Genomic DNA, 16,177 nt, shown 5'->3' with positions numbered 1-16,177 from the left:
TGACTTAAAACAAGCCAAACACACACAAACAAACAAACGTGTGCTGCTCTCGCCTTCTCATGTAAAGGTTAATGCTTTCAGGCTGCTGTTATCATTTTGGTTCGGCGTAAACAAAAACGACCTTTCAGCCGAAAAATGAAAACTGTGCTCCTTCAGAACGAGACGCTGTTCATCTGAGTTAGTGTTTGTCGGCACTCATTCACGTCTGAACGTGTGTTTGTCTGCAGATGAGAACAAACCAATATGGATGCACGCTGAGGAGCGAGAGGAACAAAGCAAGGTGAGCCCAGTCTGCTCGTATTTGTTTTATCATGTATGCAGAAATTCTAGTCGTGTGTGTGATGTTTGTCCCCACAGTCTTACATGTATCAGTCAAGAAATCTGACACAGTCACCACATTTAATTATTATCCACACCGTGTCACACACACTCAGATATGAAAATACTAAGCAACACTGACGGCGGCATTAAACGGCTGTGACAGTTTTATGATCTTATTTAAGATGGAATAGGAAGGATTGACTTTGCAATGAGTTGGATTAGCAGATTAAGGCTCAGTAATAACCATCCAGTGCTGATGGTGAGTGCCCGACTTTCCCAACGAGGAGTTTATTCCCGTCATGGTTTAAAAGGTTTAGTTGTTCAGGGAAGGAATCCTGACTCGACTATAATCCCACCACTAAATACCCCTTCATGTTATCTTTGATGGTATTAAAAAGCCTCTAGTTTTTAAGTCGTTAAAGCACGAGTCACCTCACATGTGAAGTTCAAGGGTCCGTGCTTTCTGTCCAGACTCGGAACGTTCCGGTAAGTCCACGTGGATTCCCTGAAGCAGCTTTCTCGTTAACTGATGAACATGAGTTTTGTCTTGTAGGGGAAGCAGAAGGACGGCTCACCGTTTGGAGAATATGGAGGCTGGTACAAAGCCTGCAAAGTGGACAGGTCAGTGTGTGTGTAATGGATTCAGGGTCTGAGTGAAGACGGGCTGCTTTGTCTACTCTTGACCTGCCATCACTGGCCGACTGTGACGAGTTGCACCCAAAAGAAATCATTTCTTTACTGTATTTTTAGATGCCCGAAGAGCGAGAATTCGTTAATTAGCTTGAAAAACTGCAAATTTAGAGTGAAGTCTGAAAAGGGAAACCTAACTTTGTGTAGCAGAATCTATCTAATTTATCTTATCCTGGTTAGTACAAAGAAAATATTCACAAAAACACATTTGAAGCACATATCCTGCCGGTCTGAGTCCTGATAAAGACGCTTCACTCTTGTGTTTTATCACATTCTTTGTAAGGCAAAACACGTTAGCGTTTATTGAGAGAAAGAGCTTCTGCATGTAAGGAAAAGTTTAACTAACCGTGAAATATGGCTGTAAACAAGTGAAAAACTTCCTCCTCCTTGTTCTTGCAGCCCCACGGTGACCACCACCCTGAAGAACCTGGGCGCCCTCTACAGGCGGCAGGGCAAGTTCGAGGCGGCCGAGACTCTGGAGGAAGCTGCCATGCGCTCCAGAAAGCAGGTGTGGTCTCCGGGCGACGTGACTGATACGACAGGATTCGTGTGTGGGGTTAAATCCTCGCTGTCGGTGTTAAACTGCACAGATAGCAGCGGACGGCCGACAGCGGTTACCAAAACAGCTCAGCATTCACAGAAAAAGTTCAGTCTAGTGTAAAATTAGGGATGAGATGAGGCTCTTTGGATGCTGAGAAGTCTGGATTGCAGCTTTTAAGCTGCCTCTGATGGTGTGTTACTTATGCAGCCTAATGGGGTCTCATGTGGAGATGAGAGGTGGGAGGCGGTGGTGAAGCCCTGCAGCTTTTATCCTGAATTAGGATATCCTTCCAGGATTTAATGCCAAGTATCCTCAGCTGGGAAGTAACACATGATACCATTTAAACTGTGTGTTACAGCTGTGGAGAGGTTTGGTAATCAGTCCAGTTTTAAACACCCACATGGATATTTTGGGCTGTTTTATACTGCTGAGAATGGGAAAATATTTATTGGGTTTAAAAGCACAAACTGTGAACATTTCTCTTTTTTTCTTTTCAATCATTTCAAGTGGATTTTGACATTCGAAACAGTCCATGTCCTGCTCTCCGTCCTTAAAAGAATCAGTAAAATGTGAAAGTCTGTGTAATGTGAGAGGGAGAAGATGTTAATAGATGTAAAATAACAGGCTCGTAGACTCTGACACGTCACCGCTCTACAGTGTGTTGTCCTGCTGCTCTGTGTTTTTCCCCTCTGAATAATTGATTCCTCAGAGGGTCAAAGGAAGCCGCCTGTGCTTCAGTCCTCACTGTGCTCAAACAGTATCAGTGGTCCAGCTTTAATCAGCAGCCAGAGGCTCCTTTACTTTACCCACTGGTTTCTGAAGAGATGCCTGAATGGCTTTCAAATGAGCATTTTTCACATGAAAACTTCAAGTCTGTGAATTGTTCATCTGATCGTCACTGTGCAGAGTTTCTGTTCTCACGTCCGTCTGCTGAAGGAGCAAAGTTTCTCTGAGCTCACCTCAAATCTGTTTGTGTTTGCTGTGCAGCACTTTCCTTCAAAGAAAGCTTTAAGTTTCTCCATCTTGCTTCAGTCACTGACTGCTGAATTCGTTCCTCCTCGTCCTGCTGGAGGCGTGAGCGCCTGCCAGCGCCTGGCTTCAGTGCAGCAGGTGGTCCAAGTCGAGAGCTTTAATATTAATTGGATTGGATGAAATGTACTTGTTCCTGTCAGCTGTGCGGTGTCCATGTGTGTGACGAGCTGCAGGTGGCAGAGGTGCTCAGCTTTTGCTTTAATTGGATTAGATGAATTGGCATTTATTGCTGTCTGTGTTTCTGTGTGTGTGTGTGTGTGTGTGTGTGTGTGTGTGTGTGTGTTCATCAGGGTCTGGACAATGTGCATAAGCAGCGCGTGGCGGAAGTCCTGAGCGAGCCGGAGGCCCGCGAGAAGCAGCGAAGCCGCGAGAGTTTGACCTCTGACACGGTGAAGTACGAGAGCGGGCCCGACGGTGGCGAGGAAGTGAGTATGAGCGTGGAGTGGAACGGGGTAAGTACAGTACACAGCCCTCGACACGTTACCCAGAGTCCTCAGGCCAGGAGCGCTGATGTGTTTAGATGACAAACCGCCGGGATCTTTCTGGACAGAAGCCACATTCAGAGTGATCTCATCTCACCGAAGTAGAGACTCGACATCTATATGACAGCACGGCCCCTCCAGGCACCACTGAGGTCTCATCCAGCTGGTCCCGAGCACATCAATTTAACTCTGAGACCAGCTGCTTTGTTTAGTCATCTTTGTCCTGGAGAGGCTGATGCTGTTAAAATGGGGTATTTTCAAAACACAATGCAGCAACCGTAGACGAGTAACAATTCAATCTGAAACCTCAGAAACAACCAGAAACCTCAAACTCCTGACGAGAAAGAGGTGGATGTGGTAACCATCCATGCTCATTTCCAGTAGTTCTGCAGCTGCATGTAAAATGTGTCTAACTGCTTCCTCTGTCGTTATGTGATAATAAGTGACTGAACAAGGTCAGACCTGATACCCACATTCATCTATTTCTTCATGCAGTAAGCAGAGGAGGCATCGTAGACCAGTTTGTAGAAGTTACAGGAGCTGGAATCAGATGTGTGTTTGATTTCTGTCTCAGGATGATGGCGAATATCAATTCTGTGACCTTACCTTCAATTTACCTAATCCTCTAGTTTTGATAAAGATCCTGTCTAAATAGTCTAATTCGTCCTTGACAAGCTACACATCAAGCTGAAAACCTCCCTTACTCCATCATATGATTGAAGTTGTCAGTGTTTTGGGGGCTCCAGTGGCTTCAGTCGAGAAAGAATCTACGAGGTTGATGCTGAACTCAGTGAATCGCTGTAAATTCTGTCACACTGTGTGGAGTGAAAAGCTCATTTTGTACTGTGCTACACTGATAATGCTGATTGACTGTCAGAATTACTACAGTAGCTGCTGCTTGTCCTTCACTGATTAATGAAACCAAGTGAGACGCTGCTCCGCGGAGACGCTCACCTGGCTGGATCTCACGTCTCTGCTTCAGTCGTACTGGTTCATGCCTCCGTAGTGCTTTGCTCATGAGAAACTCTCTTTTCCACTAAAACTTCTGTAGAGCTTTCTCAGCTAACTCTTTAAAAAAGTGCTTTCACAGCAGCAGTAAAGCCCCCCCGGTTACACATGTTGACGTCCCCCCACCTCACACCCTGCGCCGCAGAGCCACGTCTCTAACGAAGTACATTTCACAGTAGCTGCAGTATTTTCTCAGCCTCTAGTGACTGCAGTGGCAGAACATGTAGATGTAGAGTCTCTGTAGGCTGCTCACCATCTTATTTCTGAAACGCTGCTGCTGCTGCTGCTGCTGCTGCTGCTCCTCCTGCTGCTCAGGGCTGGCCTGCTCACATAGCAACAGTAGTGATAGCGCCCTGAACAACCAATCAGCATCTCCCCCTGCACCTCTGGGAGGGTTGGTGTGAGACACATCGTCGTCTGCACACACTGTGTCCTGTCAGCCGGTTATTAGCCTTCAGCCTCCTGCAGATTCTCACATCACCAGCTGATCTCTATTTACACCGTCCTGTCAGGAAAGAGCTGCAGCTGGAAGGAGATTTGATGTGACCAAGCCGTAAAGACGACAAGAAAACTGAAGTTACGAACATGCCAGGTTATGATTTAAGATGAACTCTATTGTTATGGATTATAAATTTAAAGAAATGTTTAGAAAAAATCAGATATCAAGCAGGTATGACACCTAACTGATGTGCACAAATGAACAGCGTAATGATGCTGTTTTCTGAAGATTCAGGTCACAGTAGCGCAGTAGATACAGTTTCTTTGAATATTTATATATAGATTAGCATTAGCAAGTATGCATGCATAATGAACATAATGGAGAATGAGCACTGGGTGTATAAAAACACGGCTCTAGTATTTCTACCCTCCGCTGCGTCCCTGCAGGTTTCAGGCTGCGTTTTTCTTCCAGCCTGTCACAGAAATCTTGTCTTCCGCTGCAGCTCTCTCCACAGGCAGGCGTGAAAGCTGCTTTCTTCTTACTTTCATTATAACAAAAAGTCCTGTGAGAAGCAGCGTGACTCATCAGTCTGCTCTCCTGACTCAACACGGGCTCTGTACTGTACTCCTTCTGCGTCCTCTGGACACTTTGCTGATGTCTGTGGTCTGTGTCCACTGTGCTGTGTGTCCCTGTGTCGGTCTGTCCCTCCTCTGCATTTGTGTGATGAGCTGCTGCCTGAGAATGAAACGTCTCTGATCTGTATTCCTTCCCCTCGCTTGCTTTGTCAGCATGTTAGCAGCCGGAGAGGAAGGATGTTTAAAGGATGTTTATGTAGCCTGTAAGCTAACGGTGAAGCTAAAGGTTTACACTTAAAAACCAAGAAAACACTGCAAACACAATAAATGCTGATTATCACTCAGCTGCTGTTAAATATCCTTTAGCTCTGTAATCTCTACTGGGTTTATTATTATATCGACTAATGTGTGTTTTTTCTTTACATTCAACATTTTAGGCCTTCAGCTGATTTTTAATCCAGACTTTTTTTTTTGCAATAATAGAATTAACTTGATTTTAAGAATCAGTTAATCATTGAAGTCATTTCTTGAGCAAAGAATTTACTGTTTCTTGCTTCTCCAGTGTGGAAACTTGCTGGATTTCTTCATCTCTCTGTGATAAAATATTGAATATCTTTGTTTTTTGCACTGTTGATCAGGTAAAACAATCAATTTTAGTGAATGAGTTTGGGTTTGTATAAAATGTGGTGGACATCTTTACTGTTTTCTGACATCTTTAGTCCAACAGTTGATCTTTATTTCCGCCCTGCTTGGTTCCCATGTAGCCAAAGAACACAGTGGACCAGCAGAAGGTTTCAGTGTTCTGTATTTGTCTGGCTGCTCTCATGTGTCTCTGCCTGCTTCCCCTCTGTGTTTGTTCTGTGGTGCTTTAACTAAGTTTAACGTTGTTCTGCTCGATGTAAGTGTTCTAACAATGTTCCAGGTTCAGACACAGTCGCTCTCCATCACCTTAAACTGTGCAAAAGCTCCACCTCGTGGTGAAGCCTGTGAATTACATCACAGCCACTCGGACAGAATGAACCAATGAAAGAAAATGAAGATAAAATAACTAACAGCCGTCTGCTGTCTGGCCGTGTTTGGTCTGAAATATCAGGATGAAACTCGAACGCTCTGCTGTCACACCCCAAAATACACATTTAGAATTAAATTAGTTTGGAGAAGAGAGTTGAGTTCATCAGCGTATATTTGGTGTTGTTTCCCAGCATGTCAGAAGCTGTCGTGTATTCAACGTGCTGAGGTTCATTCAGGCAGTCCAGACCTGTCACACCTGAAGCAGGAAGCCGGAGGTGTGAACTCCATCTGGACAGAGCTGATGATAACTTGTCCTCCGTGCTGCCTCTGTTTGTCTTCTGGCTGTGTGATGAAGAAATGCATCACGTTAAAACTGTGGATGTACAGTCAGTTTCCAGTTTATTAGGTACACTGCGCTAAAATTAAAGTAGTCAGTCCTGCAGTAAATCCTTCACGGAGGTTAGGATGTTCAGCTTTATGTTGGGTTACTGAGGTGTTTCTAATATTTTGTCTACCCGCTTTGCCGTGTTTCTTCGTGCCTCCCTTCCGTTCTGAGGGATCAGTCTAATTGCTGGTCTTTAAGGCTCTGAAGGCCTGCAGTCTTTGTGTTTTACTCAGCTGATGATGCAACCGTTGGTAACCTTAGTGGTTTTCCAGTCTTTATGGCCTCAGGTTTTTTGGACTGCTTCCTCCGTTTCTTTGCCAAGCACAGGAATAAACAGCCAAAGTATATTTGCTTGTTTGTGTTGATTTGTAAGGTCAGCTGATGCCCCCGTAGCTAACGCACCTGCTGGTGGAGACGCACTGTGTCTGACCTGGAAACCCTGCTCGATAACCTCGTCAGTCTCTTAAATTGATTGTTTCCCTTCTTTCTCTTCCTCCACTGCTTCTTTAAACTGTCTGTTCATGTCTTTTTCTCTCTTTCACTGCTCGTGTTTCCTTCTCTCTCTCCTCTTCCTGCTCTGTCTGACCGGCAGGCATAACTCCAGATGCCTTGTAATGGTTCTAAAAACTTGTCTTCTGCATGACGGACGCCTCGCCTCACCTCACCTCGCCTCAACCCCTTCAGCTTTGCAGTTTTCTTCAGCTCTGCCTCCCCCTCTCTTTCTCCTCCACCACCACCTCCGCCTCCGGGTTCTGGTGGGATTCTTCACGGGCCGGGTCGAACCAGACCGATAGCGTTGCTTTTTCATGGAGGGGGTTGAGGGGAAACGTGTGTCTGAACCCAGACTTCCTGCTTGTGTCGAAGCGCTGTACTCGACTGTGTGTTTGTGCTGTGGGGGGGGCGGGGTGATGTTTCTTTAAATTTGTGCTTCTTCTCTTGTTCTTTCTGCTGTCCTTTCACTCTAACCTCTGCTCCTCCACCTCCTCTCTCTCTCCAGTGTCTTTAAACTGTACTTTTGGCTGTAGTCTCATTTAATTGGTTGTTGGAAGAATTGTGAGGAGAGGCTGACAGTAAACCGAGTCTCTGCTTCCTACCTTCTTCTCTCAGCTGTCCTCTGAAGCTGAACTCTCTCCATTTTGACCTGGACTTTCAACAAACCGTTACAGCAGAATAGCAGCTGTGGCTTTGCTTTAAAGTTATTTGCTTTCTTGGATCTTGACTCCATAAAAAGGTGAAAAAAGGTGACTGGACACCAACAATAGAGCTCAGAAGCACCAAAAATGTTCCTGTTTCAGCACATGGATAGATAGTAAAGAAATAGTTGAGTGGTTTTTGCTTCAGTATTACACTGTTTCCCTGTTTGACAACTGCAGCTGCTAGAGACAGAAAGTATAAAATAAAGGGTGATGTTCAGCATGGGGAACTCAACCGACTACTGTTCTGATAATTGATGAAATATATCAGTTTTAAACCAAAAACAGATGTGAAGATTTGATGCTTTTCTTCGGTCATTTGATGGAAAACTGAATATCTTGAATTCTGGTCAGATAAAACTGGTAAATTATAGTGAGAAACCCTTAAAAACAAAACATGAAATTGATTAATCAGCTGAAAAGATGATTGTGTTTTTGCTTATGTTCTTGTGGTTCATTTAAGGACCAAAAAGGATCCTTATTTTTAGAGATTTTGGTCAGAATTAGTCTGTGTGATTAAAACCAGTCAGGGAAAAAGAGAAATAAAAACCAGTAAAAGAAATGAACTGGAAGCGTTATCTGTGTGTCCTCCATTAGAGCTGAGCAGGAGCACAGATCAGAGTCTCTGCACCAAACCGCATTTAAAAAAGTCAACGTTTAACACCAGGCTGCGACTGAGGACAAACACACAGACACAGCACTGGTCACGTCCTGCTGACATCACGGTCAGCTGATCAGACAGAAACACTCCACAGATACCTTCCAGGTGTGAACTGGTCAGAGTTGAAGCTTTGAACTCTCCGTCTGTCTCTGCAGAGGTTAGAAGCTCTGCGCCCGTCCTCTGTCGTCCATCCGGTTCGATTCAGCATTTGCATCTAGACTCATTCGTGGTGACTCAACGCTCGTAGTGATTTAACGCGCTGTAAATAAGATCAGCGTGACTCGTCAGCATGATCGAGAGCACCGTTGATTGTGGCTCCGTGGGTAGAGTTTTCGTCGTTAGCTCGTCGCTCTGTGTCATCTGTTCGCGCTGATGTCAGACTAAACTGTTGTGATGTCAACGAGGGGACACGTGACAGGTGGCAGGGTTCATGCACGATGCGTTTAAAGTCCGTGACAGAGCATAGTTAAAATTTGAAGGGAAGAGAACCGAAGCTTTTTAGCCTGAGCATCGTGCATCCAGCCTGTCCGCCTCCTGTATATCTCTGTATATAGACGTCGGGATGGGGGCGCAGGGGGTGCAGAGGGTTTACTGTAAACAAGCACTGTTGCATTTGTTGGAAACTCGGGAATTGAAGTAGTCTCCTCGTCTCTGTTTTTCGCTCCTGCTAATAATCTTCTGCGTGTCCTGTCCTGTTTGTGCATCTGACAGTTTGTCTTTCTTAACTTCTAATAAAACCTAAACTCTTTGCTCACCTGAACCTGTGCCTGTCGCCTCTTTGTGTGTTCCCTCTCTTTTCTCTGTGTGCCTTCATAACCCAGTGAGCTCCAAGCATTAACACCTCTCTGCAGCAGCACATCCTGACACCGAGCGACCGTCAGCCTGCCAGCTGATCGGCTGGAGGTCCAGAATCCATTCGACTAACGAGAGCTTTCATTGAGTGTTGATCAAACCCTGAAGAGAAGACATGATCCCCCAGAATAGAAGAAGACTTCATCACTACAGTCATTCGTTCATTCTAGATCATCTTAACCGGTTACTGAGACGAGCAGGTTTCATTTATTAAGACCGTTTACGTTCTAGATGTTTCAAAAAGGTAGAAAAACACAGATTTGACCTTTTTATGTACATACATATCATTTGAGGGTTTCTAATGTGCAGTTTGATCTCATCAGCCAATATTGGCTCTTCACAGGTGTGTCTGTACTCCTGCAGCAGATGCGTTTGAGGTCATTCAGAGATGTCAGAGTTTTGTATTGCACTCAGCTCACAGTTCAGAGCTCACAGAGATTTAACAGACAAGTGTGTCTGTTGCTGTTTGTTGATGTGAAAATAAGAATATTCATTATTCCATACTGGTGAAGATGTTGGGGCTTCAGCAGCTAACTCGCTCAGCCGCGTAGCTTCAGGCTAACATGGTTGGACTGAGCTGTGAAGGTCAGCAGGTCTGACCCCCAGAGACGGTTTGAGACGTCAAACCTGACGCCATCAGCGATGCTCCGGCTGATGGAGGGTCAGACGTCCATGTTGCCTTCGAGCAGCGGTGGAGTGTAGCTCAAGTACTGCACTTAATGTGAGGTACATTTACTTCAGTCGATCAATTTGATGCTCCAAAACCTGCAATTCAGAGGCAAATGTTTCAGATTCAGATTAATGAAAGATACACCTACTTGATGATGATGGATTGCTCATAGATTAATGATGCTAACACACGACTGTGCAGCATCTGTCTGCCCGTACACAAAGTCAGAACCAGATGTGACTGTCAGAAGATGGTGTCATAGGATCCAGGCAGACGGGGAGGTGTTCAGGGAGGTGTTCAGGGAGGTGTTCAGGGAGGTGTTCAGGGAGGTGTTCAGGGTATCTGCATTAAATACATGCAGCTGGGCTTCTTTGTTCCACTCACACAGACACAGTCACCTCTTAAAAAACTGGACCGGTCCAGGTCAGGGTTTGGAGGAACCTTTAAAGACTTTACTCGAGCACACAGGTGTTAAGGCTGAATGTAGATGGTCACACAGATCGCTGGACCCACACCAACAGCTGCAGCAAAATGAGTGAACTCACCTGTGTGGACGGACCTCAGGTGTGCTGTGTGGAAGCTCAGCGCACAGATTACTGAGGCAGTGACTGAAGCCAGTGTGTATCTGCATCACTGCATCGTGTTCACGAGTCTGCATGGAGGACGGCGCCCTCGTGCTCTGAGCGCGTACGTTAGAGTTTGACCAGTGTTTGAAGACCTTTGACTCCATCTGCCATTAGAGTCTGAATGTGACATGTCATGGCCCCAAAAAACCCTAAAATTCTACAGACTGAATGTGCTCTGCTGCTGTTTTAGCCTCTGAATGCAGAACTGGACAGAATCAGTGTTTTAAACGTGCTGATTCCCACTGAAGGCCAAACATACGCTGGTCTGACGCTAACGTCCGTGCGTGAATCTCCTCCTCGTGTGTGTGTCGTGTGTGTGTCGTGTGTGTGTCGTGTGTGTGTGTGTGTGTGTGTGAGTGAGAGAGAGAGAGAGGGAGAGAGAGATGTAACGCTGTGACGTCTCCCATCAGGACGGCTCCGGCTCTCTGAAGAGGAGCGGCTCCTTCAGCAAACTGCGGGCGTCCATCCGCCGCAGCAGCGAGAAACTGGTCCGCAAGCTGAAAGGTGGCGGCGGCGGCGGCTCGTCCCGAGACAGCGAGCCCAAAAACCCCGGGTAACTATCCCACCAGACACCTGAGCGACCCGCCACAGGTGACTCTCACTCTATGCACTGCAGGCCTGGAGGAACGAGCCGGCCCTCCAGCCCTCAGCTCGGCGGTTTGCATACTAACCAAAAACAAAAGAAGGGATTGGCTGTGCTCTGCTGGCGGTGAAGCGGTGAAACTCTAAAGCTGTTTGCACGAGGGAGCTTCGACTGGCACGTGACCTTTATCCCGCGCTGCATCCTTCGACCCCTCTGCTCGCACGCTGCCGCTGTGCGCTGTCTGACTTCACTTTGTACTTCAGTTTGGTCGTCAGTGAGTGAAGGACCACTGTTTGAAAAAAATACAGATGAAGGGAAAATATTCTGAGAAAAAGTCCCTCTGTTTTTAGAATAATGATAAAAATATTGTGAGAAAAACATTAGGAACTTTCTCATTAAATTTTAGTTAAGATAACACTTTCTTAAATTAAATTAAGGTGTTACAGGCAGCAGCAAAAGTAGCAGACATATAAAAAGGGAATAAAAGTACAAAATGGAAAATAAGAAGTCAACCATGTACATATACATTCTATACAAAAAGTAATGTTGCTGATGGGATTGAAAATATGTCCATGTTTGAGGTTTTTTTCCTTCCAGTGGTCCTGATGTTCACGATGACCAAACCTGAACAGAAAGATACAACCAATTCCACAGAAGTTAAGACGCCGTGTGAAACGGAAATCAGCCAGAATGTGATCACCTGCTCCTCCTCTTTCACATGAACTCACCTGAAAACAGCAGTTTTTTAAAATGTTAAATTCTTGTAAATGGTTTGTGAATCTGATGCAACAACACGCTTCACAAAGATGTGGAACGCTCCAAAAACACCTGTTTGGAACATTCCACAGGTAAACAGGCTGATTGGTAACAGGTGAGAGGATCATGATTGGATGATGGCAGTTTGATGACTGATTCTGGTTTTGTTCACCTTTTAACGGCCTTTAAACTTCAGTGGGGTGGAGCTTGTACTGAACCAAAGCTGACGGCGGGCAGCGAGCAGCACCTGAACAGAACAGGTTTGGATGAAACGGGAAATAATGAGACGCTGAGACGGCTGACGCGTAGAGAAGCATCTGAGATGAGACACAAACCACTAATGTCTGCTTCTGAAGTGCTTGTTACGCCTGTGGAACTCATTTACTTTTCTGTTTTTACCACTAAAGGTTAAATATATTTATTCCATTTTGTGGCTTTGGACTATTTATTTCAATTTGTTTTGAAATATAGTTCAGTTTGACTCGGCTTCGGTTTGGATTGTTTCCTGTTCTTTGTGAACTTCACTCTGGAACAACAGACTCGTCTGCATGGCTGTTTTTGTTTCCACTTTTATGCCGTGTTGAGTTTTTATTTATGAATAAATTTCTTCATTGGACTGTCTGCCTGCATGCCTCATCTGTGTGCTCACTGGTTTCCATTTTCCTTTCTCTGCTGCTCTTCTCTGTGGCTCCTCAAGATGATGGACATGATGATGTCACTGCCATCATCGTCATCATCCATCTGACGGCTCTCGGTCGTGTGAGGTCACTGCAGAAATGTCCATTTTAACAAGTCGGAGTTAAAGATCAGCCGCACGAAACGAGTTCAGCTGAAGGCCAACCCTCAGCTTTAAACATTCAGTCACTGCAAAACTCCTTTTCTTCAAGGTTATTTTTGGCATTTTTACCTCGTGTGTGGAAGCTGCTGTTTCCTGGTTTATTTCTCAGTTTGCCCTCAAGTGGAAGTTTCATCTTCCCTCCAGCAGATGGAGCCAGATTTCACTGCAGCTGAAACGTCACAACACGTTGAATAATAATGAAAATAACTTTTCCACATCACCATGAAAAGAAAATCAAGTGATTGTTTCAGCAGCTGCAAACGATCCACCAGAATGTTCCAGGCTGCCGTCTTCTAGGTGCAAAACTGAGAGTTCTCACTTTGGCACCACCTGGTGGACGTATCAAGAATATTACTTTTCCACTCTCTCACCTCCACCTGAACAAAAATAATGCCTTCTTTCCTGAAACATTACAACTTTTTTCTGCCATTATTTTGTTTTTCTCAACATATTTTGCCTTTTTTCTCAATAACAATTGTTTTCTCAAGATATTAAAAAAAAAAAAGTTTTGTCCAGACTTTGTATATTTTTATACAAAAAGGTGTGAAGTCAAGACGACAAGTTGCAATACATTGAGAAAATTCATACGAGAGAAAACGACATGATAGTGGTAATGTAATTCAGTTGTAATGACTTGAAAAAAAAAGTCATATTTTGAGACGAAAGTCGGGACAAAAACAGTCATTTGAATCTTTTATCTTTATTCCTTTTGCCTTTTTTTGGCAGTATGACTGCAGACAGGAAACAGAACTTCTGAAGGGTCTGCAGAGGGCTGGCAGGACCCCCAGAAACATTTCAAATCACGTTTTTGCTCTTGAGTTTTTTCACTGTAAAATGCTTTCGGTTGATTTTCCTTAAACATCCAGGAATCGTGCTTGTTTGTCTGGTTTTGACACGTTCAAAGGAAAAGCTTTCTAATTTTTAGGGTCACGTTTGTCAGGATGGACTCGTTTCTGCAGTGTCGCCTCACTCAACTCAAGTTTTCCTTCAGGCATGAATGTTGTTTGCATGAACTTCACTCACGTCAGTTTACACCACCGACAGCTGATCAGTAAGAACAGGAGATGCGTTGGTGCCACTTTCTGATCAGGAACCTGTTAGAAGCTTTGTCAGGTGTAACTAATGACTTATTTTATGGTTGGTGAGTCATTTTCTAATGAGTTTATAAGAGCACATTATAGATCGACAGGCTGCTGAGTCATAAACAGGTGAGTCATCAACAAAAACTCCAGCAGAAATAAGTCTTTTTATAACAGAAATGCTACAAAACAAAGACGCTTGACGCTGTTTTAATGTAAATAAAATATGAGAAAGTGGTGCCAAACTTTTAGATTTCTAGATTTCATGAACCGGATGAGAGAATATGTGGAACTAACCTCTGTGTGAAAATATCATGGATGTCATTAACCAGCACATACCTGCCATCGTTTCCTCACCCCTGACTCTCCACCCCTCACCTCTGACCTCTGACCTCTGACCCCTCACCCCACCGCCCCCCCTGCATGTCACTGCTCTGGGTGCAGCATGAAGCGAGCCAGCTCTCTGGGGGTTCTTAACGTGGCGGACAAGGCTGCGAGTGACCACTACCAAGTAAGACCGAGCGTGGGGACGCAGAGTATCTGAAGAGTCTCAGTCTGTCTCTAACCCTGCTGCTGATCACATCCTGGTACTCAAAGGTCAAAGGTCAAAAAGTGAAGGGCTTAAAATATAAAGATTTAAGCGACTTTTTTTTTTTTTTTTTTTTAGCTTTATTTGCCTTTAACAGTTACAGAAAAGCAGAAAATCAATTAGCCTGTCATCCATAGAAGTTTATTAATTGAAGTTTAACTCTGCTTTTTGCTGAAAAGTTAGAAAATATTTATTTTATAATCAGTAAATTATCATTTATTCAGCAAAATACGAGTAACTGTGGCCAGTTTTCACTATTTTTTTAAATTTTGTACTCAGTACTCAGTTGATTACTAAAACCTGCTGATTTTACTTCAGTAAAGTACATGAATACTTTTCCCACCACTGCTGTTTGGAAAGCAACCACACAGACAGAATTCTTTATTCCAGAAGAAGCAGAAAAATTTTGCCTCAAGATTCAAACAGTGAAATTAAGTCTGATTATTATTGTACAAATTCACGTCCTATGAGAAGGTACATACAACAAAAGCTCAATCACAGCTTTTAATTTAGACTGAAACCTCAAAGTACTTCAGAAAAATACTGAATCTGCCCACCTGGATTACCGACAGGGTTAAACAAACTCCTGCAGAACTTTTTTCAGATACTTTTCGACCTCCTCTTTCTGTTTTCACTTCTCTCTCTCTCTCGTCTTTATGAACAGTTTCTCTTCGGACTCTGGTTCAGTTTCGAGGCTGAATATAATTTGTCGAGTCAGATTTGTCACTAATGACACTTGATCATCGGTGTGACTCACACACTAACTTCACCCCATCGTTATTTTGACTAATCAACACAAATTATTAACAAGATTTCTTTTTTTTACCTCACACTTTGAGTGTAGTTTGTGATACTGAAGGACTATGAACGCTATTAAAGTCTATGAATAAATATTTCTCTATGACATCACATCGTTAGCGCCACTAGTTAGCTGAAAATGGCTGACTTTTCAAGCTTTCTAATGACTTGTCTTTTTAAAAAGTCCTGTTAAAGGACTCTTAAATATTCACTTGATGGCTACGTTTATGATACTGTGCTAAAATACTGAAGCTAAAGCTAACAGAAGCTAACAAAGAGTAAGCCTCCTCTTGGGCTGTTTAGCTGAAATGGTCGGACAAGCTAGGCCTAGCTTTATGCTTCATTTGTCGTATTTTCAAACCTATTTTCTCATTTTTAATGTTAGAATAGAAAAGGCTTTCAGGATGAACACTAATCAGTGTCGTATAAACGTAGCACTGTCTCGCTAACGTTCACTGCTGGAGTGTAATGTTAAACTGCCCTAAATCCAATGAAAAGCAGGACGTAGCCGTTAGCTTAACATTAGCCTAAACTCTGATAGCATCAAGGACCAGCTTCCAGCAAGTTAGCTCCCGTTTATCAAGCAAAATATTCTCTGATTTAGGCTTATATGAGAAGTTTCTGCTTTGTCCTGTTAAATGTTATTGTGTGTTGAATATGTTTGTGTTTTTGGACAGTTTGTGTGATGAAACAAGCAATTTTAAGAACTTAAATGAGAAATTGTGGGTCGTTTCCAATATTTTGTGACATTTTGTAGACAGAGGGCAGAGCCAGTTGTGTTAGCCTAAACTCTGTTAGCATCACGCATTAGCCTCGACGCAGTGCTGAAATACTGCAAGGTGAAAGGTTTAGCTGTGAACATTACTTTGGAAGTAATGCTAAGTTAACCTAGTTAGCTGGGCATGCTAACCTTTGCAGCTTATTTTAAAATCAGATAAACACTGAATCATACTTTTTCACACCGGGTTAGCTAAAAAGTAGATCGTTTTTAACTGTTTTTGTATGTGTTTGTAAAGAATCCACCTGTTTGGTCTTAACTTTAGTTTCT

At 43.8% G+C, this 16,177-nt stretch overlaps 1 protein-coding gene across 4 annotated transcripts in view; it reads left to right on the top strand.

Annotated features, from left to right (window-relative positions):
• klc1a (kinesin light chain 1a) overlaps window positions 1-16,177 on the top strand; it is a 43,482-nt gene that overhangs the window by 22,773 nt on the left and 4,532 nt on the right. The window contains exons 10-15 of one of the 4 annotated variants that reach the window (XM_076749039.1): window positions 228-280; window positions 875-942; window positions 1,411-1,519; window positions 2,875-3,036; window positions 10,897-11,039; window positions 14,187-14,253. In XM_076749039.1, the coding sequence (XP_076605154.1) occupies window positions 228-280; window positions 875-942; window positions 1,411-1,519; window positions 2,875-3,036; window positions 10,897-11,039; window positions 14,187-14,253 (602 nt within the window). Of the gene's footprint in view, window positions 1-227; window positions 281-874; window positions 943-1,410; window positions 1,520-2,874; window positions 3,037-7,076; window positions 9,099-10,896; window positions 11,040-14,186; window positions 14,254-16,177 lie in introns of those variants that run through there. The other 3 variants (XM_076749041.1, XM_076749043.1, XM_076749042.1) reach the window with 3 other exon arrangements.

This window comes from Chaetodon auriga, chromosome 14 (assembly GCF_051107435.1).
Source record: "Chaetodon auriga isolate fChaAug3 chromosome 14, fChaAug3.hap1, whole genome shotgun sequence".
Lineage (NCBI taxonomy): Eukaryota > Metazoa > Chordata > Actinopteri > Chaetodontiformes > Chaetodontidae > Chaetodon > Chaetodon auriga.
This window is presented reverse-complemented; position numbering and strand designations above follow the sequence as displayed.